The 27360-nt window shown below is 52.0% G+C and overlaps 1 protein-coding gene across 1 annotated transcript; it reads left to right on the top strand.

Annotated features, from left to right (window-relative positions):
• The first annotated feature begins 2392 nt into the window (after positions 1–2392).
• Positions 2393–23462, top strand: Itga5 (integrin subunit alpha 5). Its single transcript, XM_051190094.1, has 30 exons — positions 2393–2878; positions 9288–9418; positions 9957–10069; positions 10179–10299; positions 10511–10572; positions 10666–10711; positions 10951–11076; positions 11257–11301; positions 11407–11450; positions 13054–13110; positions 13258–13310; positions 13572–13780; positions 14027–14218; positions 14383–14428; positions 14574–14675; positions 14844–14899; positions 15000–15154; positions 15466–15603; positions 15699–15766; positions 16031–16181; positions 16272–16364; positions 16467–16546; positions 16663–16743; positions 16844–16949; positions 17373–17525; positions 18767–18850; positions 18958–19071; positions 20945–21046; positions 21726–21848; positions 22400–23462. Exons 1-30 carry the CDS (start codon positions 2505–2507, stop codon positions 22481–22483), a joined length of 3309 nt encoding a protein of 1102 aa, XP_051046051.1. The 5' UTR covers positions 2393–2504; the 3' UTR covers positions 22484–23462.
• The last annotated feature ends 3898 nt before the right edge of the window (positions 23463–27360 follow it).

Genomic DNA, 27360 nt, shown 5'->3' with positions numbered 1-27360 from the left:
AGTTGCAGCCTTCCAGGCAGTCAAGCTGTTGACAGCATGAGCTTGGTGAGTGTCCTGGTCTTGTCCTTCACCCTCTGTGCCTCCATCATGGAACACACTATGATTAATAATAGCCATCACAGCAAATCATTACCACTGAACCATAGGACAGAGGCTACCAGAGATGTCAGATCTGAGAAGGAAACCAGAGATATACAGAGGCCCACAGACTGACGAGAGAGGTGAGAATCAGAACACGGAGAAAGGGCTGAGAGGAAACGAAGGACACATGCAGTGGGCTCAGAGGAGAGGCATGGATTTGGAGTCAAAGCATCCAAGTCAAGCTAAGCTGAGCTGGTAAAATGGTGAAGGTACTTGCTACCCCAAACTTGATGACCTGCTTTGATCCCAGGGATCCACATGGTAGATTAAGAAAACCAACTCCTGAAAGTTGTCCTCTGACCCATTCATGTGTGTCATTGTCTGTGCATGACTTCACACACACACACACACACACACAAAATAATTGTAAAAAACAAACAAAAAAACCAGCACTCGGGTCCTAGACTCTCCATGGTTAGCCATGTGACCTTGAACAAGTCATCACTCTGTAGCAATTTTCCCTTCTGAAGAAGATTGGATGGATAGCCTCTAGGGATCCTCTGGCTATGGCCTGGAGGGTTATGCTGAAATACCTCCAAGCAGGAAGGAATCCCAGCTCAGATTCAACAAGAAGCAGGGGAAAGGGAGGCTAGGCAAAGGCAAGCAAGACAAGTGAGAAGGCTGGAGGTGTTGGGGCCACTGGGCGAGGACTTATAAGGGCAGGGAGAGCCAAGAGAGGAGGGATATTGGGGAGAGTAGAAAAGCTAGCCAGAGAATGACTAAGGGGCTCCTGTGTAAACAGGAGCAAGGAATGGACAGGGAGGGGGCCTGTTTGAGTTGGCCAATGTTGGGGGATTGAGGAGGAGGAGGACTAGGGCAGGACGCTATGTCCCCTGTCCCCCACCAAGGCTCCTGGGAGAATCTGAGTCACACACCTCCCTGGCTGTACACCCCTATCCTTCCCCCAGCTCCTAAATCCTGGGAAAACTCTAAAGGGAGTCTGGGCGGAGAAAGGAGAGGGCTGGATTCACACATGTGGGACCCGACCTTCATGTGGATCTCTATAAACAGCAAGGCTCCGTCCTTCTCTCCAAGGGGGTTCCCCTTGGCTGGTCTCACCAGAGGTTACCTTTGGGCACTGCTTGCTCAGATCCTGACCCACAGATGCCTTGGGTTCCTAACCTGACAAAGGGTCAGGACCTTTAGAGGTGAAAGTGGAATGGAGCCACATGGCTGTGGTCTCCTCAGCTGGCCTCTCCCTGGGGCTGCAACTGGCTCTGGAGATGGGATTTTAAACACCTGGATGGGTGAATGGGGATAGGAGGCAGAGTACAGAGGAAACACACAGCAGGAAGAAAAAAATTTGACTCTGGGACTTTTATTCAGAAACCCCACAGGTCACAGTGGGGCAACAGAGAAGGGCAGAGGGGGGCAGGATTTAACTTTCAGGGCCATTATTCTAGAAGAGGAGAAGTCCTGGAGGAAAAGGGAAGAGAAGGGAGTAGAAAGGGAAGGGGATTAGGGGAGACTCTAGGACTCTCTCCCCATCCCCCAAAGATAGAGACTAGAATCCTGAAAGGTGATCTCATCACACACCGCCTGAGCCAGGAGCTAGAAAGGTACCTCCACTTACCCATTCCTCTGCTTACACTGGCCATGGGGTTGACCAAGATGGCCAAAAGAAGCTGAAGGTTGGTTCCCTTTGTAGACTCCCCCACCACCACCACCATCACATCTGCCGTCCATCACATATCTTTCTGGGATTTCTCCACGAAATCCGGCTATTTGATGAAGGCACTGCGTTGAGGGGCTGGCCACTTGGTCAACGTTAGAGAGAAGCTAGAGAACTGAGACAGAATGCTCCTGTGTCTGAGACCCCAAACTCCTGTGCTTTCCACTCTATCAGCTTGGGGAGGGGCAACCGCGGAACTCCTGCAGCCAGCGAAGCTGCTCCAGCAGGCTGCCTGCAAGCACTCAGTGCCTGGGTTGCAGAGTCCCCAATCCAGCTGGCCCTAACCCAGGCACCCGGTGGCCCCGGAAGGCAAGAGGGAATCCCTGTTGGCTGGACGCCAGAGGAGTCCCTTGTCTCTCGACCCCAAAGCTTCTTTCCTGAATAAGTGAGGAAGACCCCCACACACACTGTTCAGGCTCCCTCCGCCCCCCAGAGGTGATTTCTTTCCTCATTAGGAAATTCTCTGCTCCCTTTTTCCAACTACTTTTCCGAGCGTTTACGTTGTACATCTGGAAAGGAGGGGGAGGAAGGAGGGGAAACCAAGAGGAGGGCGAAGAACCCGAGCCCGCCCAGTCTGAGCCAGGCCAGACCACCGGCCTCCAGCTGGGGCCGGAGCCAGGGGTTCAGAGGTGCGGCCCCCCACGCCCCTTCGGGGTGCGGGGCGCGGCCTCGGCGTCCCGGGGACCCAGGAATGTCCCCCCGCCAGCCGGCCCGGCGGCCGGGGGGAGGGCCCAGCCGGGAGTTTGGCAAACTCCTCCCCGCGTTGAGTCATTCGCCTCTGGGAGGTTTAGGAAGCGGCTCCGGGTCGGTGGCCCCAGGACAGGGAAGAGCGGGCGCTATGGGGAGCCAGACGCCACGGTCGCCACAGACTCCTCTCCACGCGGTGCCGCTGCGCTGGGGGCCCCGGCGCCTACCTCCGCTGCTGCCGCTGCTGCTGCTACTGTGGCCGCCACCACTCCAGGTTGGGGGCTTCAACCTAGACGCGGAGGCCCCGGCGGTGCTCTCCGGGCCCCCTGGCTCCCTCTTCGGCTTCTCCGTGGAGTTTTACCGGCCGGGAAGGGACGGGTGAGTGGCGAAGTTAGCGGCGGGAACGGGGCAGTGAGCCACCTGGAGATTGGGGGCGCGCCGGGGTCTGGAGGCGACCAAGACTGGAGTTTGAGGGCGGAGTTTGAAAGGACTAGTACTAGAGTTGGGGGCCCAAGCTAGAATTGGGGGCCCGCGCTGGAGCAGGGAGGCACCGTGGCCGACGTGGAGTGTGAGAGCTGTGTCGGGACTTGTGGCATGAGAAAGGGACGGGAATCTAGAAGCTGGAGAAGTGCAGGCAGGGTCTCGGGCCAACCCGGAGGAGAGAGCGCAGAAAGCTCAGGATCTCTGGCGATCTGTGGGCTGCTGGGGACCTGTGGAGGGTGGCAGTCGAGGGGGGCGCGGAGGCCGGGCCTTAGGGAGCACTGGAGGAACTTTGAGATCTTCCGTGAGGCCATTGAGAGGGTTGAAGCTGAGTAAGCGCGTGCAGTAAGAGGGAAGACAGACTGAGAGGGTCGGGAGGTTATGTGGGGGCCAGTCTCATCCTCCCCTCCCCCCATCTGCCCAGACTGGGGAAAGACCGGAGAGGACAGAGGCTCGCTCCCTTTCTCCTCAGTCTCCTGCATCGCCTCCCACCCCCAATCTCTTCAGGCAAGGAGATCCAAAGACTTGAGGAGAATCCCTGAACCCTGGCACTGGGGGTGCTGGGTCTAAGGGCGGGATCAGCCCAGGGCGGTGCACGGATGTGTCGGGAGGGGTGTGTGTGCGCGCGCCTGAAGGGGGGTGGGCGGTTTCCCTCTAGCTCCAGCTCTTGGGAGGAAGAGAAAAGCTGATTTCCTGTAGCTTGTCGGCTGTAGTTGAACTGAGACTCAGACTTCTGGGACTAGGGTCGGAAGTTGGGGAGACATAGGCTCTCTGTGCCCAAGAGCATCAGAACGAAGGTTCCTGAAAATCTCTATGGAGAATCCTTATTTCCGGGTAATAAGCAGACTCAGACTGCTAATGCCTGGAAAATGGGTGCCCACGGGCTTGGAAATCAGAGTTAGAGGCCACATTGAAACAAAAGTGTTTGTTTAAATAAAGGAGGGACGTTAGAAAGTAAGAGGGAGATGACAGTCCCTGCTGCTGGGACAGAAACCCTAGATTCCTGACAGATTCCTGAACCCCTTCGATGACAGCAGTAGTTGTTTCTCCAAATTCTGAGCCTCCCTCTGCTCACGGCAGCACCACCCCCCTCCAACACACACACACACACACACACACACACACCCGAGATCTCAGGGCTTGATAGGACCTTTGTCAGAGGTGAGCTGAATTTAGCTGTTTAAATAGGGGGTGGGGGAGGGGGCCAACTCTAGCTAATTCAATTGGGGAAGGGAATTTTCTATGTTGTCTAGGGGACTTAGGGATGGAAAAAAAAGATAACTAGGCCCCAGCCGTTGAATTTGGGCTTTTCAAGGTCCCCACCCCACACCCTGGCCTCTTGCCCAAACCTCATTGCATCACCCTGTCCTGGAGTCTCTGCCAGGCCTTGCGTCCCCCAAGGTCCCCCAAACTTCTTACCACAATCCTAATGGAGCAGAAGGGATGGAGGGGATGGAGGATGTTTTCCCTCATCAGGGCGTCCAATTGTCTGGCTTTTTACTTGCCTACCCCCACCCCACCCCACACTGCCAGTTCTCTTTGACACACTGTCGGACTTTGCACTCTCTGTCCCCTAGGTGTGCATTTGACCCCTGGCCTGACCCTTCAGTCCCTGAGGCTTCTTCTAAAAGAGGACCCAGCCTCTTCATCCCACCCTCCCTTCATCTTTGCTCCCTTTCTGTTCCTCCTCCCTTTGCTGTGTGTAACCCTCTTAGAGTCTTCTCGATCCAGGCACCTGTGTGCTGGACTTGGGAAAACTCAGCCCTGTGACTGTGGTCTCCGTGCTCCTAGTTTCTCTGGCATCACTTCTCCTGTTGAACAATGAAGGGAACAGAGTGAGCACAGGCAGGCCTGGGTGCGAGTGAGTACCACTCACCAAAGCGCTGGGACTTGAGCCCTTGGAGTCCAGCCTTCCCTTGGCCATGATGCCTACCTAATGCTAAGGACTGAATGAGACAATATCTAAAAGGTGCCTGCCCACATGCAGGCAACACATGGAAAGCATGAGTTTTATGGGGAGAGTCCTGGTTCTGATTTTTTTTCCCCTGGCACCAACCTCATTCCTTTTTTAAGTTTTCCTCCATTTCTAACTTGCATTCATTCATTCATTCATTCATTCATTCATTTCCAAGCTGTATAGCCAAGGATGCCCTTGAACTTCTCCTACCTCTCCAGAGTGCTGGGATCACAAGCTGGCTCTGTCACCCCCTCCATCACACCCAGTTTATGGAGCTTGAACCCAGGGCCTCTGAGCAAGCTTGGCAAGCAGTCCACCTGCGGGCACTGCTCATCCCCAGCACTCATGTGCTTGTGGTACTTACTAATAACTGATAGTAATACCAGTCCCTCACATTCCTCTTATGCTTTCATATCAATTTCTCATTGGATTATTACAAAAGTCCTGTGTTGAGCAGAGAAAATATTTATTGCTTTAGAAGTCATAAAAATTTAGAACTAGAAGCTAGTTTAGGGACCATTTGAAAGTAAGTCATTATTGAGAGAGACTTAAAGGCCAGAAGAGGGAAAGTGACTTAGTGAACCAGTCTGCTGGAGGCAGCTCTTACTCAGCCAACCAGGTATATCCCTTTGGGATGTATATGGGGTTCTAGAAGCAGGTGTCCACCTCTGGCCTGGCTAGGGGTGAAGGTAGGATTGTGGGAGCTGGGCCCTGACCTGCCTGTTGCTCTCTACCCTGACCTTGTCAAGCCAAGGGAGTCAAACAGTAACTGAATATTGAACAGGGGCTTGGTTAATCAAAAGCCTGGCTAGGGAGATAGTGCAGAAGAGAGGAGGGGATGTTATGGCAGAGTAGAGCACTAGCCTAGGAGCCGGGATCCCAGGCTTCTATTTACATCCTGGGAAAGATTCTGAGCAACCCTGCATGGCTGTGGCTTTCCTTGGACTTAGTTTTCCCATCTGTCCAATAAGGATGTGAGGCTAGTCAGCATTTTTGGGACCATCAGGACTGAGGTAGCTAGCCTTTCTTTACTGCATGCAGCACCCACAGAGTGTCTGCATTATTCCTAAAGCCAGTGGATTTCTGCACAGTGGCTTCTAGTATAGCCATCTGTCTCAAAAGACTAACCAGACCCTCCAAGCTCTGAGGTTTCTGGATAAATGACGGCAAGCATTTCTTCCCTTGGACTCTGTAATAGTCTATCTGCCAAGCTGCATCTAGTGGGAGATAGATAATTCATGGTCTTTTTGTTTTTTATGGACCAAGAGTACTATAGCTGCCAATCAGAGTTTCTGACCAGCCTGAGATAACCAGGTTCCCCACACAAGTTGGTGTAATGCCAGCCGAAAGCAAATGCACTTGAAATTTTAATTAGCCTAGTGTGCCTTATCAGGTAAACGCATGCTTTCCGTTAGGCTTTCTGTAATATTGAAAATAGCCCAAGGACCCTCCCTTGGTACTACCCTCTTGGATTGCTGTGAGGATTCTACTGCTGCAGGATTTAAGAAGTGTCAGGTAGGAGGAGAATAGGGGAAAATAAGCTTACATGGCAGCCTCAGCACAGGCACCTTAGCTGGTCTGTGCTGGTGCTAGAATGAGATGGCCACACCACTCAAGCCTTAGGTAGAGCCATGCATGGACCATGGGGGCTGATCTGGATCCATGTCTCCTGTCTGCATTCTGGAACCCCCCACACCTTCACAGAGAGAACAGATATGTCCCTGGCCCATGAGCTTCCAGGTTCCACAAGCTTTGTAAGGGCTGCTGAACTACACGCCCTCTTCTCAATTCCTCCACAAATGCAGACGGTATGGGCGAAATCTGGGGTCCTTGATAGAAGCCAGAGAAAGAGAGGAAACCCAGGCCTGTGCTGAGCTAGGGCAAGAACCAGGACCCCAGCTCCTTATGCAGCTGTCTGGTTCCTGTGCTGTGCCCTCATGTTTTTGTTGTTGTTTTGGTTTGGTTTTTTTGAGGCAGGTTTCCCTGTGCAGCTCTGACTATCCTGGAACCCACTCTGTAGACAAGGCTAGCCTGGAACTCAGAGATCCAGATCCTCCTGCCTCTGCCTTTGGAGTGCCTTTGGATTAAAGCTGTGTGGACCACCACCGCAGGCCCTCACTTTTTTTTTTTTTTTTTTGGAGCAAGAGGCAGGGGCTGAATTCTCGCGCCAGCTCTAGCTGCCTTTCCCTCCTCTCCCAGCCCTGGAATTGCAGCTTCTCAATGTGGTCACCTTCAGAAATTCTCACCTGAGGAAGATCACTGGGCCTTTGGAATGGCCGCTCAGACCTCTAATTGGTTTTAATGCCTGAGTGAGAGAGGGGTGAGACCCAGTGGGTGTGAGACAAATGGAGAAATTTGAGGTTGGAAACTGACAGGAAGCCACAGGCAGTAAACATTTCCTGTCCCCAGGGTAAATGAAGCTGGCACCTCCCCTCTCCTCTCTATGACTTGAGGCACCTCCTCCTGTCCTATACCCACTCCTTCCCTCCTTCCATGCTCCATTGGGAGTGCTTCCCTGTTGCTCCCATCGCTTGTTCCTCTTAGACCCTGACCCTCCCCCTCGGATATGTGACCCTAGTGGAAGAAGACACCCCTGCCTTTGTGGCCTCTGCTGAGTGCCCTCTTGGGCCCACAATCCTAGTGATAAAGGGTGTGAAACAGCAAGGAAAGGGGTAGATGTTGGGACTGGTGAAACATGAAAGGATTCAAAGACCTAAGATCTGATATCAAAAATAAAAAAGGACGAAATGGTTCAGCATTTAAGAGCACTGGCTGCTCCTCCAGAGGGCCAGGGTTCAATTCCCAGCACCCACATGGCAGCTCATGACTACCATTAATTCCTGTCCCAGGGAATCCAATGCTTTCTTCTGGCCTCCTCTGGAGCTGAGTGCCCACCCCGCACGTACACAGACATTGAGGCAAAATATCCATACAAATCAAATGAGTAAATAATTACTTTTAAAAAAGGAGGAGACCCAGGAATCTAAATCAAGAGAGCAGGCTGTGCTGGGGACAGACAAGCAGAGAGGTTGAGGAGCAATGCCAATGGCAGCAGGGAGGAGAGCAGAGGCCAAGGCTGGCCGGGACACTGGCCCAGAGCTGGGGGTGCCAGGGAAAGCTGCCCAGGCTGCCAGATGCAGTCCTTGCAGGAGATCCCGAGGAAGGCGCCAAGAGAGAGCAGGACTGTGGCTGTGAGGGGGACCCGGAGGCAAGGCACCAGGGCTGGTAGAGGACAAATGCCAGGAGCCATCCCTTGGTGGAGGACCCCCTCTCAGGCATGTGTGTCCAGGAAGAGGGTTCAACAGAACAGGATTTGAGTTCAGACCTCTGGGGTTGCTTTGGGGTGAAGACACAAGAGGAAGCAGAGCTAGGAAGGTGAGATCCACGCTGGGCTGGGTGGGCGGCGGGGTGGAGCAAGCCAGGCCCAGGAGGAGCCAGCTCCTCTCCACGTCTGCCTGATCGCCGCCGACACTCGGAGTGGCCAGTTGCCTGGTTCCAGCCCAGGGAGAAAATTTGGCTTGGGAAGAGAGGGTACACAATAGGTGAGGAGAACCCAGGTTTCCACAGGAACCTGGGGTTCTAGGGCTGAATTGTCCCTTCAGTGTGTGTGTGTGCGTGCGTGTGTGTGTGAGTGTGTGCGTGCGTGTGTGGGTGTGTGTGTGTGTGTGTGTGTGAGTGTGTGGGGGGTGTGGGTGTATGTGTGGGTGGGTGTGGGTGGGTGTGTGGGTGTGTGTGTGTGGGTGGGGGGTGTGTGGGTGGGGGGTGTGTGGGTGTGTGTGTGTGGGTGTGTGTGTGGGTGGGTGGGTGGGTGTGTGTGTGGGTGTGGGTGTGTGTGGGTGTGTGTGGGTGTGTGGGTGTGTGGGTGTGTATTTTAATCCACTTTCATTTGCATTTGGTACTATTTGTTTGTTTGTTTGTTTATTTGTATTGTTTTGTTTTTCTCCCTGATGCTGAGGGCCTTGCATGTACCAAGCACATCCTCAACCTCTGGGCTGCAGCCTCAGTTGGGCTGGGCATCAAACCTTGGCAGGTAGATGGAAGAAATGGAGAAGCTGGGGTGCAGACCCTCCGTCCCTTGTTCCCTTTCTGGGAACTGACTCTGGTTCCTTGTGTCTGGCAGGAGGAGAAGGTGGGAGGAGGGAGGAGCTGAGTTAGTGACAGCAGCACATGGCGAACGCCTGACTCCAGCCCCTGCCTCTGGCATCTGTGGCATCTTCCGAGATATAAATACAACCCAAGGGACAACTACCCCACCCCCACTTTTGGCCAAACGGCCTGGGTGCATCCTGCCACCAGAGACTGACCTGGAAATAGGACCCCTCCTAATCCACTTCTCCTTCCCCTTCACAGGGTCAGTGTGCTGGTGGGAGCACCCAAGGCCAACACTAGCCAGCCAGGTGTACTGCAGGGTGGTGCTGTCTACGTGTGTCCCTGGGACACCAGCCCTGCCCAGTGCACCCCCATTCAGTTTGACAGCAAAGGTAGGCTGCAAGGGTTCAGGGAGGATCCTAGAGTGAGTGGGCGGGTGGGCCCACAGCTTGGGGATGGGTCTTGGAGTTCCTGCTGCAAGGGTGCAGCCAGAGCCAGCATGCTCTCCCAGCAGTCATCCTGCTCCGTTTCCTAGCTGTGGGCTCCCAATGGCACTCATTCCAAGTTCCCAGCCCAGCCCAAGGAGGGCGGGCATGATTCAGAAACATGTGGCTCTCATTTCCACTGAATCACCCACAACTCTGGGAGGCCAGGGCCATAACACAAAAGACAGAGGAGACTCGAAGATGGTTCTGTTCCTAAGTTAAGTGATAGTGCACAGCAGCCATGGTGGGATTTAGCTGCGGCCCTGGGGAATGAAGCCCTCAGGCAGATGGGCCTGAGGGAGCTGGGGATATTCAGCCAGCACTCCCAGCACTCCGAGAGCATTGGCTCCATACTCAGGGTCTAGAAATGCTGAGCATCCTGGGCCAGGGCTGGTGGTCACCTCTCTGAGAACTAGTGTGACAGGCACCTTTCAAATTCTACAAGGTTCCCGGATCCTCGAGTCCTCACTGTCCAGTGCCAAGGGAGAGGAGCCTGTGGAGTACAAGTCCTTGCAGTGGTTCGGAGCAACGGTTCGAGCCCATGGCTCCTCCATCTTGGTGAGGGACCAGTGGGACCAGTGGTGGCTAAGAGTTGAGTGGTGGTGGAGAAAGATAGGCCTGGTTTGGGAGTTACTAGGCTAACCCTGAACCTTGCCCTGCCTACCAGGCATGTGCACCACTGTACAGCTGGCGCACAGAGAAGGAGCCACAGAACGACCCCGTGGGCACCTGCTACCTCTCCACGGACAACTTCACCCGGATTCTGGAGTATGCACCTTGCCGCTCAGGTAGGGGCCAGAGTGGCATGAACCTCTGTGCCTTCTCCATTAGAAGGTCACAGGTGCTCAGGGCTTTCTCCTCATGGCTACCAAGCATAAAAGTGTACATGTTCAAGGCTGCTCAGGAGACTTCTCTGGTCTCCTTTTTGGCTCCTGCTTCTGTCCCCTGTCCGCCCATCTTTTCACAGGTAGCTCATCTCATTGTCTTGTTCCTCTGCAGATTTCGGCAGTGCAGCAGGGCAGGGTTACTGCCAAGGGGGATTCAGTGCTGAGTTCACCAAGGTGAGAGATGCCTGGAGAGGGAGGGCAATGAGTGAAGATCCAGGGTCAGAACCAAATGCTTCACTCATCCCCCTTCCCCTCACCTCCCCATAGACTGGCCATGTGGTCCTGGGTGGACCTGGGAGCTACTTCTGGCAAGGTAAGCCCTTCCTGGGCCCCCTTCAGGGTTAGGGTTCCTCCACACCCTTTCCCCATTCTAGGCCTGAACACACTAATCCTTCCCTTCTCCACCCCCTCAATGTTCCAGTTTCCGGACTCCCGTTCTATTCCATCACCTTCCACAAAGACCCTTTCCTTGATCCAAACTTCTAAAATCCTCCTCAGTTCCCCTAAGGCCCCTGGTACCTCCCCCAGCCCATCACCCTGCTCCCTTTCCAGGCCAGATCCTGTCTGCCACTCAGGAGCAGATCTCGGAGTCCTATTACCCAGAATACCTCATCAACCCGGTACAGGGGCAGCTGCAGACCCGCCAGGCGAGCTCCATATATGATGACAGCTACTTAGGTAGGCAGGTGGGGAGAAAATGGGAGGGGGAACCCAGCTTCCATCCTCACTCCACTGTCCCCTGCTTCTCACACTCAGTGGCATCATCTCTGCTGCCATTCTTGTGTACAGGCTGACTATAAAGGGAATGGGGGGGTCCCAAAGGAGGCAATGCTAACATCCACCTACTCTGTCCCCCAGGATACTCCGTGGCTGTGGGTGAATTCAGTGGTGATGACACAGAAGGTGAGTCTCCGGCTAGGCCAAAAGGGGGGCTGGAGAGAGCCCAAAACAGTGTTCTGAGTCTACCCTGTCCGTCCCCCAGCCCACCAGTTTCTCTCCTCTTTGCAGACTTTGTTGCTGGTGTGCCCAAAGGGAACCTCACCTATGGCTATGTAAGACCCTGCCCACCATCTCCTGCCTCACCCTGGCTAAGTGCAGAGCCTTGCATGGCAGTTTGTGGGGCCTCCAAAACATAGATCAGAACATAGGCTCTTGGGAATAGACAGGATTTCAGAAGTCTAGTTCAAGGAGAGGAAGTGAGGTCAGACTTGGGTTCAAATTCTGGCACTGATTCTGGGTAAGTTCGTCTGTTCTTTTATTGCTACACTGTCCCCTGCTTAACCTCTCTAAGCTGCTTCTTCCATGCATAATGGGGTAATAATAGTTCTGACCTCACCAGGCACTTGTAAGGGGTGAAAGCACTTGTGAATTGTTAGGTGGTGTATAGTAGCCAGCCGCTATCATTAGACCATGACAAGAGCCTAGACAGATGAGTGCCACACATGGCTGTTCCATTAATAACATTTATTAAGGCAAGGTGAGCGAAGAAACAAGTATGTGGGATGAGATTCACAGCTTTCATCTTGATGGAGCCACTGTTCTTGGGCCTCTCGATGTCCTTCCTAGGTACTGGCCATTCATGAAGGTCTTCCCCATGTAGCCCTGTGGGATCGAGAAGAGTCTTGACATTCTGAACATAAACAATGGTCCTAAGATACCAATTATATTGCTTAGGGGCAGCTGGATAAATATTTAATATTACTATTCCCAGTTCCACACTCTTTCTGAACTGGAAGCTCCTGAAAAGTAATTGAGGTAACCTAATACATTTTAGGAAAACAGTAACCCCCTTTCAGAGAGGGTGCATCAGAGAAGGTTCTGTGAGGGCTCCACACAGATGAGGCAAGAGGGGCTCCCCCAGGGACAGGCATGAAGGACACGAAGAATAGAAAACTGGAGCTTGTTTGTAGCCTCACGAGCTAAAAGAGGGCGAGAAGAGTAAGGGCGGATTAAGTAAGTACAGACGGTAGAGCTAGACACCAGCACCTGGGAGGGCCAGGCAAGACAGAGACTGACAGTGACTGCAGAGGGCTCCCTGGGGCGTACAGGTTGGAGTAACGGTCCTCCATCTGCTCTCTGGCATCAGTGCCAGTAGGGGAAACCCAAGGCACAGAGGCTAGATGTCCATCAGTCCTAGGAAATCTCACACCAAGTCTCAGCAGAACAGCAGGGCTTCCAGGATCCAGGAGACTTGGAGGTCTGCTAGGCCAATGGCTAAGAGGAGACAGGGAGATGTGAGTGACTTGCAGACTCTGATAGATGAGGTTTTGAGCTGTTGTTTTGAATCTGTTGGGTTTGAAACCCCAGTGTGTAGTGAGTGTTAACTATTGCTTACCTGCTGCTTGCCAAGTTCTTCTTTAGTTTCTGAGAGGCAAAACCCAAAACCATGCTCCTGGTCTAGTGAGAAGTACTGTAGTTCCAATGACCTTCCATTCTACTCACTAGAATCTACTGGGTAGAGATGAAAACCCATAAGAAATGTGAAAGAAAAAGGCAAAACAGCAAGGGCTACAGAAACCCTGAAGGCAGAAAGAAGGCAAATTGGGAAGGAGTCAGAGGAGTGCTTAGGTGCCCCTGAAGAATGCCTGCCCCATATGTCCCAGACCTGCGACCATGGGGCATCCAGGGCCAACAGGCCTTTCTCTTCATCTTCAGGTCACCATCCTTAATGGCTCAGACATCCACTCCCTCTACAACGTCTCAGGAGAACAGGTGAGGACACCGTTGCTGCAGCTCTGGACCAATAGTGTCAAACTTCCCACTTTCTCTGGAGCCACTGAACTTCCACTCACAGGTCCTCTCGATGCTGTTTCCTAACCGAACCTTTTTCTAACCCAGTGCTGTCCTTTGTCCCCACAGATGGCCTCCTACTTTGGCTATGCTGTGGCTGCCACTGATACAAATGGAGACGGGTGAGGGATGGGAAAGGGTGCATGTCCCAGAGCTGGGCAGGAAGAGCGGGGATGGGACAGGGCAGGCAGAGTGCTCCCTCTGGAGGCTCACTCATGCTTGCATTTTCCTTGGTCAAGGCAATGAGAGGGCAGAATGCTTAGTTCTTACTCACAGGAGGGAGCCTGGGGATCCAGAATGCCTGGGATTTCCTGTGAAGGGGTGGTAAACTATGACAGGACAAGGTTATCAGGGTGCTTGCTTGGGTCTGCCCTTTTCTGCAGGCTAGATGACCTGCTGGTAGGGGCACCCTTGCTCATGGAGCGGACAGCTGATGGGAGACCTCAGGAGGTGGGCAGGGTTTACATCTACCTGCAACACCCAGCTGGCATAGAGCCCACACCCACCCTCACCCTCACTGGCCAAGATGAGTTTGGCCGATTTGGAAGCTCCTTGACACCCCTTGGGGACCTGGACCAAGATGGCTACAATGGTAAGTGTCATGGTCTGTGGGGCTGAAGTTTGCAAGGGAGGGGCTGATTGGTCAGGAACTTAAGGGGAGGGTTTCTGTGGACTAAACTAACTACTCTTGACTTTCCAAGCGTATTGGAGTTTAAAGAGATTTAGAACAGGAATTGACAGGTAGCTGTGAGGGGAGGGGGATGGTATCCGGAGGTTTTGTGGTAGGGATTTCAACCCCTGACCTAACTTGATGACAAATGTGTGTTATATCTTGCAGATGTTGCCATTGGGGCTCCATTTGGTGGGGAGACCCAGCAGGGAGTTGTGTTTATATTCCCTGGTGGCCCAGGAGGACTGAGCACTAAGCCTTCACAGGTTTTGCAGCCCCTGTGGGCAGCTGGCCATACTCCAGACTTTTTTGGCTCCGCCATTCGCGGAGGCCGAGATCTGGATGGCAATGGATACCCTGGTAAGTTGTACCCCTTCATTTTAGACGTTAAGCTCCAGGGTGCAATTCTCAGCAGCTGCCACCAGATGGTGCAGTCCTCCTTGAGCCTTGAAACTGGAAAGCCTAGGAAGAAGGCATCCTGATTTGGGGCTTGCTGTAAAAGGTTGTACCTTGGCTTTTTGCAGATCTAATCGTTGGGTCCTTTGGTGTGGACAAGGCTCTGGTGTACAGGTATGAACTCAGGGAGACTGAGGCAGCCTGGGGAACTAGAAATGTCCCTTTAGAACTAAGATTGGGAGCATCAGTACAGAGGGAACTGGGTGCCTAGCCCTCAGAGGAGCCTTAATTCTATTTACCACACATCCACTCTCTGCAGGGGTCGGCCTATCATATCCGCCAGCGCATCTCTCACCATCTTCCCCTCCATGTTCAACCCAGAGGAGCGCAGTTGCAGCCTGGAAGGAAACCCTGTGTCCTGGTGAGCTGAGCCAGGAACCTGCAGAGATCTGTACCTGTCAGTGGGTGGGGTGCCATGTCTGCCTCAGGAAGGAACAAGGGGGGGGGGGTGACCTTGTCTGGGTCTTTCTGAGGCAGGTAGGAATCCAGTTCCAGTTACACTCAGCACTTTCTCCTCGTCTTTCTCCAGCATCAACCTTAGCTTCTGCCTCAATGCCTCTGGAAAACATGTCCCCAACTCTATAGGTAAGGGAGATTGCTTGGGCATGTCAGGCCATGGAGTGGGATGGAAGGCCCGAGTCCAGAGGTAGGAGAGACAGACTCACACCATGTTTCCTGGCCATAGGCTTCGAGGTAGAACTCCAGCTGGACTGGCAGAAGCAGAAGGGAGGGATTCGTCGGGCACTGTTCCTGGCCTCCAAGCAGGCCACCCTTACCCAGACCCTGCTTATCCAGAACGGGGCTCGGGAGGACTGCAGGGAGATGAAGATTTACCTCAGGGTATGGCTTGAGGGTGGGGGTGGACTGGCCTGGGCGGATGGCCATATAGAACAAAAGATCTTGGCAGAGTGTGTGTATCCTGTCTATCTGTCTGTCTGTCTGTCTGTCTGTCTCTGTGAAGGGCATTGGGTTCTTGGGAGGCTAAAGAAGCAGCTCTTCTGTCAGAAGATCCAGACACAGGTGCCTAGACCCGCAGAGCACTGGGGATTGTCAGATTTGGGTCTTGAGAAGATAAAAAGAGAAGTGAGGTCAAGAAGCAAGACCACTGAGCCCCCGAGTCCCTCATCTTGTGCACTCTCCCCTGGTTCTAGAATGAGTCTGAATTCCGAGACAAACTCTCACCAATTCACATTGCCCTCAACTTCTCCTTGGACCCCAAAGCCCCCATGGATAGCCATGGCCTCCGGCCAGTCCTACACTACCAGAGCAAGAGTCGGATAGAGGACAAGGTAAGGGAAGAACTTGGGAGGACAGCCCTGGCACCCGAGGCAGGGCCCTGGGAAAGGGGTGGTAGGACCCCTCTCAAAGCTGTCCTGCTCCCCAGGCCCAGATCTTGCTGGACTGCGGTGAGGACAACATCTGTGTGCCTGATCTGCATCTGGATGTGTATGGGTGAGTGGGGCTGTCACATAAGTCAGGGACACCGTAGCTGTGAGGTCTGAAAGCATCTCTGGGTTTCAGCTCTGTCTACAGCGAGCATTCATGTCTCTGGCTCTAGACAGATGAAGCTCAGTACTGCGCATGCGACCTCTCCACTTACGCTTGCCAGAGCTAGGGCCCAGTCATCAGGGCTAGTCCTACTGCGCTACTACCGTGCCCCATTGCTTTCGGTTTGTGGATTCACTCTTCAGTGTCCTTACCCCATGTCCCCTCCAGGGAGAAGAAACACGTATACCTGGGTGATAAGAACTCACTGAACCTGACGTTCCATGCCCAAAATTTGGGTGAAGGTGGCGCCTATGAGGCTGAGCTTCGGGTCACAGCCCCTCTGGAGGCTGAGTACTCAGGACTTGTCAGGCACCCAGGGGTGAGAAGGGACTCTAAAGTGGGACTGCAGTGGTGACCCCTCTCCAGAGGGGTGCCAAAGCCTGACTGGCCTGTGCCCGCCCGTCCCCAGAACTTCTCCAGCCTGAGCTGTGACTACTTTGCTGTGAACCAGAGCCAACAGCTGGTGTGTGACCTGGGCAACCCCATGAAGGCAGGCACCAGTGTAAGTCAGGGGTGGGGAGGGGAGGCTGGAAAGAGCCCAGGACAGGGTCCTGCTGCCCCACCTGAACACGTCCAACAGTCCCTTTCCCTCCCTGTTTCACAGCTCTGGGGTGGCCTTCGGTTCACTGTTCCTCATCTTCGAGACACAAAGAAAACCATCCAGTTTGACTTCCAGATCCTCAGGTAGAGTGACCGGACCCAAGCTGGGACTCGAGAGTGAGAGGGCAGAGAGGGGCAGGTGCAGAGCCTGGTCCCTGGGGTTCCCATCAGATCGCTTCACCCTTGCCTCCATCCCACAGCAAGAACCTCAACAACTCACAAAGCAACGTGGTCTCCTTCCCACTCTCTGTGGAGGCTCAAGCCCAGGTCTCCCTTAACGGGTCAGTGGAAGCAGAATGGGGCCTTTGGAGGGAAAGGTGCTGGGCTTCTAGGGAAGGACTGGCATCCCTCTTGCCTGCTCTAAACCGTCCTCCTCCTCAGTGTCTCCAAGCCGGAAGCTGTGCTCTTCCCAGTCAGCGACTGGTATCCCCAAGACCAGCCTAAGAAGGAGGGAGACTTGGGCCCTGCTGTCCACCATGTCTATGAGGTGAGGAGGGTTGGGAGACAAGCCAGGGTCAAGCTACATGAGGGAGAAAGAGAAAGGAGTCGGTATAAGCGACAGCATCTAGGACCTGGGTCAGTGGGGGAGAAGAGGGGAAGGCCTGTTGAGTACTGAGGGCCTATGAGAGATGGCTAGGAGCGGGATACACCAGCTCATTGACTTACAAAGGAGGGCCATATCAGGAGGACCTCTGTGAGTTCTAGGCCAGCATGACCTATGCAATAAGTTCCAGGCCAGCCTGGGTACAGAGTCTCAAAAGTGATGGCTATCATGGATTTTATAGCTGCCTTCAGGTTGTTCCTTCAATTCACAGACAGGAGCCCTGATGCAGTGTGTATGGGTGATGACCCAGACCTGCATATCCAACCAACCTTCTGTTCAGAGGGTTGTATTATTATTCCCTTTCAGCTCATCAACCAGGGCCCCAGCTCCATCAGCCAGGGGGTGTTGGAGCTCAGCTGTCCCCAGGCTCTGGAAGGCCAGCAGCTCCTCTACGTGACCAAAGTGACAGGACTCAGTAACTGCACCTCCAACTACACCCCCAACTCACAGGGCCTGGAGGTGAGGACCTGGGCTTGGGGTGGAGGACTAAGGATGCGGGGCTGGGATAGGTTGCCTGGAGGCTACCGGGAGTGGTGAGGAGACAGACGCCTGGAAGATCTGGAAGGAGAAAAAAGACCTGTATCCACTGCGCTTCTGTCCTTTGGCCTGAAATTGTCTTCACTGTCTCCTGGTGTGCTCCCAGATCTATGCCACCATGTCCTTCCTGTGAGGCTTCTTCAGACCTGTCTGGCCCTCTGAGCACGTGTTTGCTTGTAAACAACACTTAATGAAGTAAGGGCTAAACAGAACACTGTTAAACCTAGGAAAAACCACACACCAAATAAAACTCGAAAGGTCCCCACACTCCTGGAGCTTGCATTTGATGAAGGCTGGTTAAAAAAAAACAAGAAGTAAAAAGAAAAATGTGGCTATTGAAAAGTGGTGAAACCTGGCATGGATATAGCATATACCTATATCCCAGTACTTGGGAGGTGAGGCAGGAGGATCAGAAGTTCAAGATCGTCCTCCCCTGTGTACATGAGACTCAGAGAGAAAAAAAGAAGATGGATAGAAAGTAATGAAAGTGTGAAACTCCCCAGGCATGGTTGTCTTGCCTGTAACCTTAGCACACTTAGAATCTTAATCATCAGCACTTAGAGGAGGCTGGAGCAGGAGGATAACCACAAATTCAAGGCCAAGCCAGTCTACATAGTGAGTTCCAGGACAGCCAAAGCCATATAGTAAGAGCTCTTGAAGGAAAAAAAACGCTGTGGGATACAGAGTTGACCTAGAAGAGGCAGCCATTATCCAGGTGGGACACTTGCCAAGCAAGCCCAAAACTTCAGGTTCAAACCCAGCAAATTAAGCAACGATTCAACTGAAGCCTGAAAGGCAAGGCTGAGGACATGCCTGATGAAGGAAACAGCCAGTACAAAGGCCCTGAAGCAGGAAGGACTTAATGATTTCTTTACATATCTTCTATTTTAGTTGGGAACAGATACAGAAGCAGGGCTCCTGCTCTGGAACTCAGGTTCAGGCTGACTTAAGGGCTGTATGTAATGAGGAAGGAGGGACAGCTAAGAATGTCTCTTCCAAGCCAGGTGGTGGCGGTGCACACCTTTAGTCCCAGCACTCAAGGAGGGAGGTAGAGACAGTCGGATCTCTGTGAGGTCGAAGCCAGCCTGGTCTATAGAGCGAGTTCCAGGACAGCTGGGGCTGTTACACAGAGAAACCCCGTCTCTAAAGAATGTCTCTTGCAGTTGGATCCGGAAAGTTTCCCACACCACCTGCAGAAACGAGAAGCTCCAGGCAGGAGTTCTGCCATCTCTGGGCCACAGGTCCTGGTAAGTCATTGCAGAGAATGAAGTTCATCCCAAGTATTGGACACCTGTTTGAGTTCTCGGGATCACCAGAGCAGAATTCTGGGCTCAAATGCCTTCTTTCTTTCCAGAAATGCCCTGAAGCCAAGTGTTTCATGTTGCGCTGTGAGTTTGGGCCACTGCACCGCCAAGAGAGCCGGAGTCTGCAGCTGCATTTCCGAGTCTGGGCCAAGACCTTCCTGCAGGTGAGGGAGCTTCATGCAGCCCGAATCCCAGCCTTTGAGCCTAGCTGGACTGACCCTGATCTTTCCCTGCTGTCTGCCCTCCCAGCTCTGCTTTGACAACTGTACAAACATACACACCAACTACAGCTCCCCTCCCTCATCCTGGTTCAGACTACTTGTGTGTCCTTGGCGCCACCTCGTGGCCACAATAGGAGCAACTGTTTCCCTTTCTGGCCCTGGTAGAAACACAGTATACAGCCAGCATGGTGAACATGATGGCACTCACTCACCTTTAGTTCCAGCACTCAGGAGGCAGAGGCAGGTGGATCTCTGTGAGTTCGAGTCAACCTGGTCTACAAAAAGAGTTCCAGGCCAGCTAAGGCTGCACAGTGAGATCCTGTCTCAAGAAAAATACAATAAATAAATAACTACACACGCAAAAAGAAAATCAGGCTAGATGTGGTGGCACGTGTTTTAATCCCAGCACTAGGAAGGCAGGCAGATTTCTGAGTTCGAAGTCAGCCTAATCTACAAAGCAAGTTCCAGGACAGTCAGGGCTACGAAGAGAAACTTTCTCAAAGGAAGGAAGGAAGGAAGGAAGGGGAAAGCAGTAGAGGGAATAGGAATGTAGGTCAGTGGTAGAGTACATACCCAGTCCATAGGCCTAAACACTAGAGTGGGTGGGGCTGGGGAGATGACTCTGAGGGTAAAGCACTTACATGCGAGTATGATGACCAGGGTTCAAATCCTCAGCATTCACATAAATGAATGCCTAGCTGGTGTAGTAGCCACCTCTATGTAATCCCAGCACATAGGAGGCAAAATCAGGGAATCCCCACAGTCAGCTGGCCAGACAATTGAGGAGAAATGGTGATCTTTGGGTTCTAGGTTCAATGAGGAAATAAGAGAGAGTCTGTCTCAATATCTGACATCAGCTCCTAACCTACCCACACATGTACACACACCATCCACACACGAGAGACAGAGAGGTAGAGAGCCTGCCTCAATGTATGGACTTCAGCCTATGACACACACACCATACACAGGAAGGAAAAGAAGAAGGCCTGGGAGGTCGCTCAGTGAAAGGGTAGAGGTGCCTGCCTTCAAGCCTAACAACCTGAGTTTGAGCTACAGGACCCCTGTTACAGAAAGAGAGAACTGACTCCCTCTGGTTTCAACAAACAAGCTGTGGTATGTGCGTGCCCAAGCACACACAAGTACATAAACCAATGTTTTAAAAAAGGATCGAGGATTGAGGAGAGGGCTCGTGGGTAAACAAACTAGTTGTTCCGTCCTGACCACTTGGGTTCAATTCCTGGAACCTACAGAAAAGGCTTAGTTAAGTGAGTCATCTAGCCTAGAGTATGTAGCGCAGTGGTAGAAACAAGAGTGATCTGCCTCAACTAGGTGAAAGGCCAAAACTAACTTGTAGAAGTTATCCTCTGACCTCCATGTGTGTGCCATGGAACATGTACACGGGCATGGGTACATGCATACATACATAGAGAACACACATATGCACATACACACATGTACGCAAATAAACTGATTTTTAAAAAAATTTTAATGGAGTAGGAGACGAGATGAATCCATAGTGAACTGGCAAGCAGAAGCAGGAAAAGGAAAAAGCCATCATTTACTGATCACAATTTACGGATCAACCATAGTCGTGGATGTTAACCCATTAATTGTTTTAAAAGATATTGAACATATAGCCATCTGATTGGGCATTATTCAGTTGTAAATACTCAATTTTTTTCACAAGGAACATTAAGAGAATCAGTGAGTGAGCCCGTAATAGGGAGTTTGTCACATCCTGAGACAAACTGTGGGGAAGCCCTGTGTCCTCTAGATCCCAAGAGGGGCTGCCCTGACCACCTTTCTCCACCCACAGCGGGAACACCAGCCATTTAGCCTGCAGTGCGAGGCTGTATATGAAGCCCTGAAGATGCCCTACCAAATCCTGCCTCGGCAGCTGCCACAAAAGAAACTTCAGGTGAGTTCAAGGTCAAAGGTCTGGGTCAAAGAAGGCAGGCTCAAGAATGTCCAAAACAGGATGAGGACATGAGTAGAGGCTGATCTTGCTTTGTGCAAGTATTTCCTGCCTTTGTAGGTCCAGAAATAAAGTGATCAGCCAGATTAACGTGTGTCTCTGCTTTGGAATTCACAGCCTAGAGGGCAGTGACATCAGTGTGACATTGTGTCAGACAGTCTATGGGAACATGTCATAGAAATACCTGAACCCAGTCTTACAGATTCAGAGCAGACTTCCTGGAAGGAGTGGTGTACAAACTGAGGCCTAAAGAAACTAATTAGGCTAAATGTTCCAGAAAGAAAGATTCTGGGTGGAGAAAACAGCAGATGTGAAAACACAAAAACAAATGAGCAGTGAATGTCTGTAATCCCAGCACTCAGGAGGCAGAGGCAGGAGGATCTAGGCCAACCTGGTCTACAGAGAGAGTTCCAAGACAGCCAAAGCTACACAGAGAAACCCTGTCTCTCGAGAAAAAAAAAAAAAAAAAGGACACTTTTGTGTGCTTCAGACTCTCCCATCTTTAAGTTCAGGATGCTGTTAGCTAAAAATGAGAGTTAGGTCCAGATCTAACAGCCAATAGTAGACAAGAATAGGGTAGGAAGGATTTATGTGCTCTCAAAGTCATCTGGCTTGTCCCCAGGTGGCCACAGCTGTGCAGTGGACCAAGGCAGAAGGCAGCAACGGTGTCCCATTGTGGATCATCATCCTAGCCATCCTTTTTGGCCTGTTACTCCTAGGTCTGCTCATCTACGTCCTCTACAAGGTCAGCCACACCCTTCCCCTGACTTTGGCTGCCCTCCTACCAGGCTCTACCATTTATGCAATAGAATCCAAGAATCCACCCTAATATTTGTTTTCCAGCACAGACCCCCATCTCTGCCCAGGGTGCTCACACCCCCACCCTGTCTTTTATTATTGGACCCAGTGTGCAGCCCCCAGTTTAGAAAGAAGCCTCCAGTCTCAGAATAAGTTTGCCAACATTGCAAAACCGCAGATGGCAAATACATGATGGCATTTGTGCTGTCATTTCCTCGAAAACCCTGTGGCAGTTAACAACAAATGATCATATCCTACAGGTGGCAGCTACTGCTAGGCAATCTTTTCCTAACTGAAGGCTTTTTAAAAACTGATAAAGGATTGCCCCATAATGAACCCCTGATTTGAGACCACCCACATCCATTGAACCCCTTGGCAAAGTGAAGTATTCAGAACCCACCTTAGCTTCTGATAGGGAAGCTGGAGGCAGGAGGGTCATCATCCCCCTGATCCCTAATAGAGTCAATATGATCGCTCATTGTGCCTCCTTTCCATCAGCTTGGCTTCTTCAAACGCTCCCTCCCGTACGGCACAGCCATGGAAAAAGCTCAGCTCAAGCCTCCAGCCACCTCAGATGCCTGAGTCCTCCTGATCCCAGACTCCTGATCCTGAAGAGCCAGTCCCCTACCTGCCAATAGGGAGGGACCAGGCACTTCCTGAAGGTGCTGAGGGCTGGGGAGGAGCTATTCTCCCTAGCCCAGAGACATACTTGAAGGGCCAGAGCTGGGGGGACAAGAAGCTGGGGCTCCTTCCCCCTCCATGCACTGTGAAGGACCCTCGTTTACACATGCCCTCTCTTGGATGGGGGCCTCAGGTCCAGGGACAGAAGCCCCAGCCTTTCTTCAGCCTTCGCATTTTGGAGACTTACAAAAGCAACTTGGAGCCGTAATTAGGGAATACAGTCATGGTTCTCTGGGCCAGGCATGTCACCAGGACTTCCTGTCTGGTTCCAGCCTGCAAAGATGTATCTTTGGCCTTCCCAGAGATCCAAAGGAAGCCTGCAGCTAAGAGCCTGAGTCTTGGGAAGTGAGACCTGGCAGCTCCAATAGCCCCCATCCTGGAGGGCCGATAAAGAACACTAATGATGGATGGTGCTGCAGGACCAGCTCAGGACAATTCCCAAACAAAGGTCGATGCTGGCCCAGACCCATTTCCAGGGCAGTCAGAATGAAAATGGAGCCAGACCTAGTCTGGGGCCTGGGGCTGACTGAAGCCCAGTCTCAGATTCTAAGAACCTACGCTCACAGACCCAGGGTGACATTTGGGTCAGCTGCAGACTGGGCCTAGGGTTCTTCATCCCTGACTTAGGACAAGTCAGGAATTGCCCAGGATCCTGACCAGGCCACAGTGGCAACAGATATGGAACCTCAGCCTGGCCAAACTCAGGCTCACTCATTCCCCAGAGAATGGGGAGTCCTAGGCTTGCTGGACCTGGGTTCTGCCCACCAGCTGCACTGATGCTGCCTCCCCTACCCACCCCTTCCCTCTGCTCCAGAACCCACCCCCAACTTATTTAAACTCTGTTGCAAGTGCAATAAACCCCACCCACTGCCCCCACTGACCAGAGTTGCAGTCTGTCCTCCCACCCTTCAGACCCATCCTAGACCCAAAAAAATAGGGCAAGAAGGAAATGTCTATCTCCCATGCGCCTATTCCCACCAGGAGCCAGGAGTGTGATTTCCCCACCCCAGAAACTTCTAGATGATTAAAAGGGAACTAGGTGTGGTGGCACATGCTTATAATCTCAGAGTTCTGGAGATGGAGGCAAGAGGATCAGTTCAAAGTCATCCTTAGCTATGCACTACAGAATAAGTTCAAAGCTTTTCTGGGCTACATGATACCCAAAGGAGACAAAGAATAGAAGCAGAGAAAGGAGACAGGTAGTGGTGGTACACACATTTAAATCCCAGTCCTCAAGAGGCAGAGGCAGGCAGGTCTCTGAAGTTGAGAATGAGTTCTAAGACAGCCAGGGCTACACAGAGAAACCCTGTCTCACAAATAAATAAATAAAAGTGGGGAGCCTGTCTCTGTCCCTCCTCCAGCCCCTGCCAGGTCTGGACTTCCCTACCACCAAGGAGCAAAGAAAGATTCTCCTCTTTGGGGAGAATCATGAAAAAGTGCAGTGAGTTCCCAATGAAAGGTGAAGAAAGACCACAAAACAATCACCTGGGCTTCCCTCCAATCAGAAATAAAATGAAAGGAAAGCCCATTAGTTTTTTGTTTGTTTTGCACGTTTTGTGTGAATGTATGGGATGGGCCACATGCCACAGCACGAATAATGGTCAGAAGACAACTTGAAGGACTTGTTTTTCTTCCATGTGAGTTTAAGAATCAAACTCAGGAGCTGGAAAGATAGCTCAGCGATTGAGAGCACTGTCTGCTTTTCCAGAGGATCTGAGTTCAATTCCCAGCAACCACCTGGGAGCTAACAACTGAACTCCAAAATCTGACACCCTCACACAGACACGCATGCAGGCAAAATACCAATGCACATAAAATGAAATATTTTTTTTTAAAGGACCAAACTCAGGCCAGGCAGTAGTGGCATACACCTTTAATCCCAGCATTTAGGAGGCAGAGGCAGGAGGATCTCTGAGCTCAAGACCAGACTGGTCTACAAAGAGAGTTCCAGGACAGCCAGGGACATCAGAGAAACCATGTCTGGTGGTGGGGGTGGGGTGTGTGACAAGGACCTTTAATCAATCGCCAGCCTGCTGGGGGTTGTGTATTAAAGTGCAAGGGCAAGGTGAAGGTCATTAAACAGTTCACTCATGTGATTTCTAAATTTTTCTTCCTGTGCATGTGTATGAACTTGTAATCGGGCATGTGAGTTCACCACACACATGAGAGGTCAGAAGACAATCTTGAACTTGAATGTTGATCCTTGCTTTCTACCTTGTTTGAGGCAGTCTCTTGTTTAGTGTTGAATACCATAGGCTAGCTGGCCTGTGAGCTTCTGGCTGTTCTGTGTCTCCATTCTCCTGTGTCTCCAGGGTATGATGAGATTTCAGACACCTGCTATTATACAAGTCAGGCTTTTATGTCAGCTTGCATGATAAGCATTTCACCCACATCTAACCTCCATCAATCCTGTGATGGTACTATTACCCCCATTTATTCTAAGAGACACTGAGGCCCAAAGCTTATGTAACTTGCCCAAGGTCACACTGCATAGCAGAAAAAGTCATGTTCAGTGTTGCCTGTCTGTGAAAGTCCTTATTCTTAACCAACATGCCAGGGAGCTCCTGTCTTCAAAGAGAAATCATGAAACATGAGAGAGCCTGAGAATCCTCTTTCTCAAGGTCTGTCCTGATGTGCAAAAAGCTGAATAGGACAGATAGTTATGCCATACTAGACCAGGATTCTACCACCAGAGGGCAACATAGCCACAAATTTCTGGGAATTTGTGGCAGGGAGGTATGAGACCCAACTCTCCCCTCAGCAGGGCTATTATTAACTCAGACTCTTAGGACATCTTTAAATATTCCTGCAGGTAAGCTACCTGAACCACACTCCAGTCTAAGGTCTTGGAATCCTATACTTACAGGGTGTCTTTCCAGAACCCACAAAGGAAGAGGACTGAGACAGCAGAGACACAATGGGACAGAGAAGTACCCAGTATGTCCAGGGACAGCAGGGACTCTCAACGGGGGAGATCCCACTTGGGAAGGTTGACACCAGTTCTAGGGACTGGATCTGAAATGTCCCCCACTATAATGAGGAAATGAAGAAGGGAAAAGGGCTGGGACTGTGGACTGGTGTCATGGGTGTGTCAGTATATGGGGCCTTTGCTTCTGAAGAAGGTGACAAGACCTCTCTCTAATTAAGAAATTCCTTGGGCTCAGGCATGCCACAGATGTGATCTAGTACCAGCATGGGCTCTGAGCTTATCTTTAACTCTCTCTTCTGAGCTGAGCTGCCTCTCCTCAACCTCCTGACCCTGCCCACTCTGAAGTCTGAGCAATCCAGAGAAGCATAGTGGCTGTGGAGATCAGCTGTCTGAACCCTCTCCTTGTCTGTGTTGGTGAAGGTGGAAGAGAGGAGGGAAGAAAGTGAACAGAGCAGCTGGAGATGTGGGAGGGGGAAGGGGCTCAGAAGAGGCAGCTGGCAGGCGGGAAGATGATCTGGGGGTCTCAAGTTTCTTGACATCAATTAGGGCAGTCAGCCTGGACTCATTAGTAGCCTGGGGTGCAGGGCTCATCAATAATGAATTCACCCCACACAATGCTCCCCCTCCCAGCTGCCTGCAAGGTCACCCCACCCTCCAGCCAGCTGCCTTCTGTAGTAAGCTAAGCAACCCCTCTTCTGAGTTCTGCCTAACTCAGAGACCCTAGGGACAGTGTGGGCAGGTGGACCAGGCCTGAAGGGCAAAGGGTGCTCTCAGACCAACCAAGGCCCTTGTTTAGTTTGCCCCTTCTCCAGGGAAGAAACCTGGAAGAGGAGAGGAGCAGCTGAATCTAAGAAACAGGGTCTCTGTCAATGGAAGTGCAGTGGGATCCTGACAGATTAGAGTCAAAGCAAGAGGATTGCCTCTGGTAGATGCAGAGGCCCCCCTCCTCCCTAAAGCAGGGTCACAGGACCCAAGGACCAAGGTACTGGCATCCATCACTCACTTAGCTTTGAGCTGGAGCATCCAGGCAGTTGCAAACAACTTTTCACACAAAGGAAGGCAGGCATTGTGGGGGCTCAGAAAGGAACCCAAACTTCTGGCACCTAAATTGGCCATCAAACCCCAACTTCCCTCCAGAAACTAGAAATGCCCTCTTTTCTTGAACATTTCTGATCCAATCCTACCACTCCTGACCCTGGTCTTCACCCTTGCCCTCACCCTCCCTAAGCCCTGACTGTTCCAATTCCTGGTCTCATCCCCTTTTCCTCAGGCTGGGGTTGGCCTAAAGCTGGCTGCTTGGCCTTCTGGGAACTCTGCCTGCTGCCCTCCCTCTTGTGGCAGGTACAGACAGGTTCAGGCTGCAGCAGCTGCGTCTTCCCCAGATGTCTCCCCGACTCTCACACTACAGCCTCCTCCTGTTTGTCTTAGGAACACCCCATCCCCAGACGTTCTCCCCAGCCGTCTACACCCCTGCCGCCTGAATCAAAGCTCTCCTTGGTGGAGAAATGTCCTGCATCTAAGACCAGGATAGACACGTCTCCTCCCCAGCTCAGTCCAGGACATCTCTAGAATGTTGTATCTTGCTGAGTCTGACCTTCTGTCGTTTTCCAAATGCCCTAGCGATCGCCACTGCAAAGTCCTATTTCTACCTCCTCAGGACCACTGCTTGCAGTCTGTTCACTCAGCTTCCCTAAGAACCCTGTCAGAGATCAACCCTGGATCGATCTTCAGACCCCCAACTCACCTCTGACACATCCTGCTCCGAAGCGGAAGAACAAACTAGGACCCAGGCATCGTCACTGCACCCCCTGGGCCCAGTGGAGCATCACTATCCCACTCAACCGAGGGG

This window comes from Phodopus roborovskii, unplaced genomic scaffold, assembly GCF_943737965.1.
Source record: "Phodopus roborovskii unplaced genomic scaffold, PHOROB, whole genome shotgun sequence".
Lineage (NCBI taxonomy): Eukaryota > Metazoa > Chordata > Mammalia > Rodentia > Cricetidae > Phodopus > Phodopus roborovskii.
Note: the sequence above shows the minus strand (reverse complement) of the source record. Positions and strands in the feature narration are given on the sequence as shown.

Bases quoted from the DNA above. Each gene is read 5' to 3' on its own strand.
- Itga5 (XM_051190094.1), top strand. From the start codon at position 2,505: ATGTCCCCCCGCCAGCCGGCCCGGCGGCCGGGGGGAGGGCCCAGCCGG. The intron at 11,451-13,053 runs GTAAGACCCTGC...CTTCATCTTCAG, and splicing joins GGAACCTCACCTATGGCTAT to GTCACCATCCTTAATGGCTC. The intron at 16,744-16,843 runs GTCAGTGGAAGC...CCTCCTCCTCAG, and splicing joins GCCCAGGTCTCCCTTAACGG to TGTCTCCAAGCCGGAAGCTG.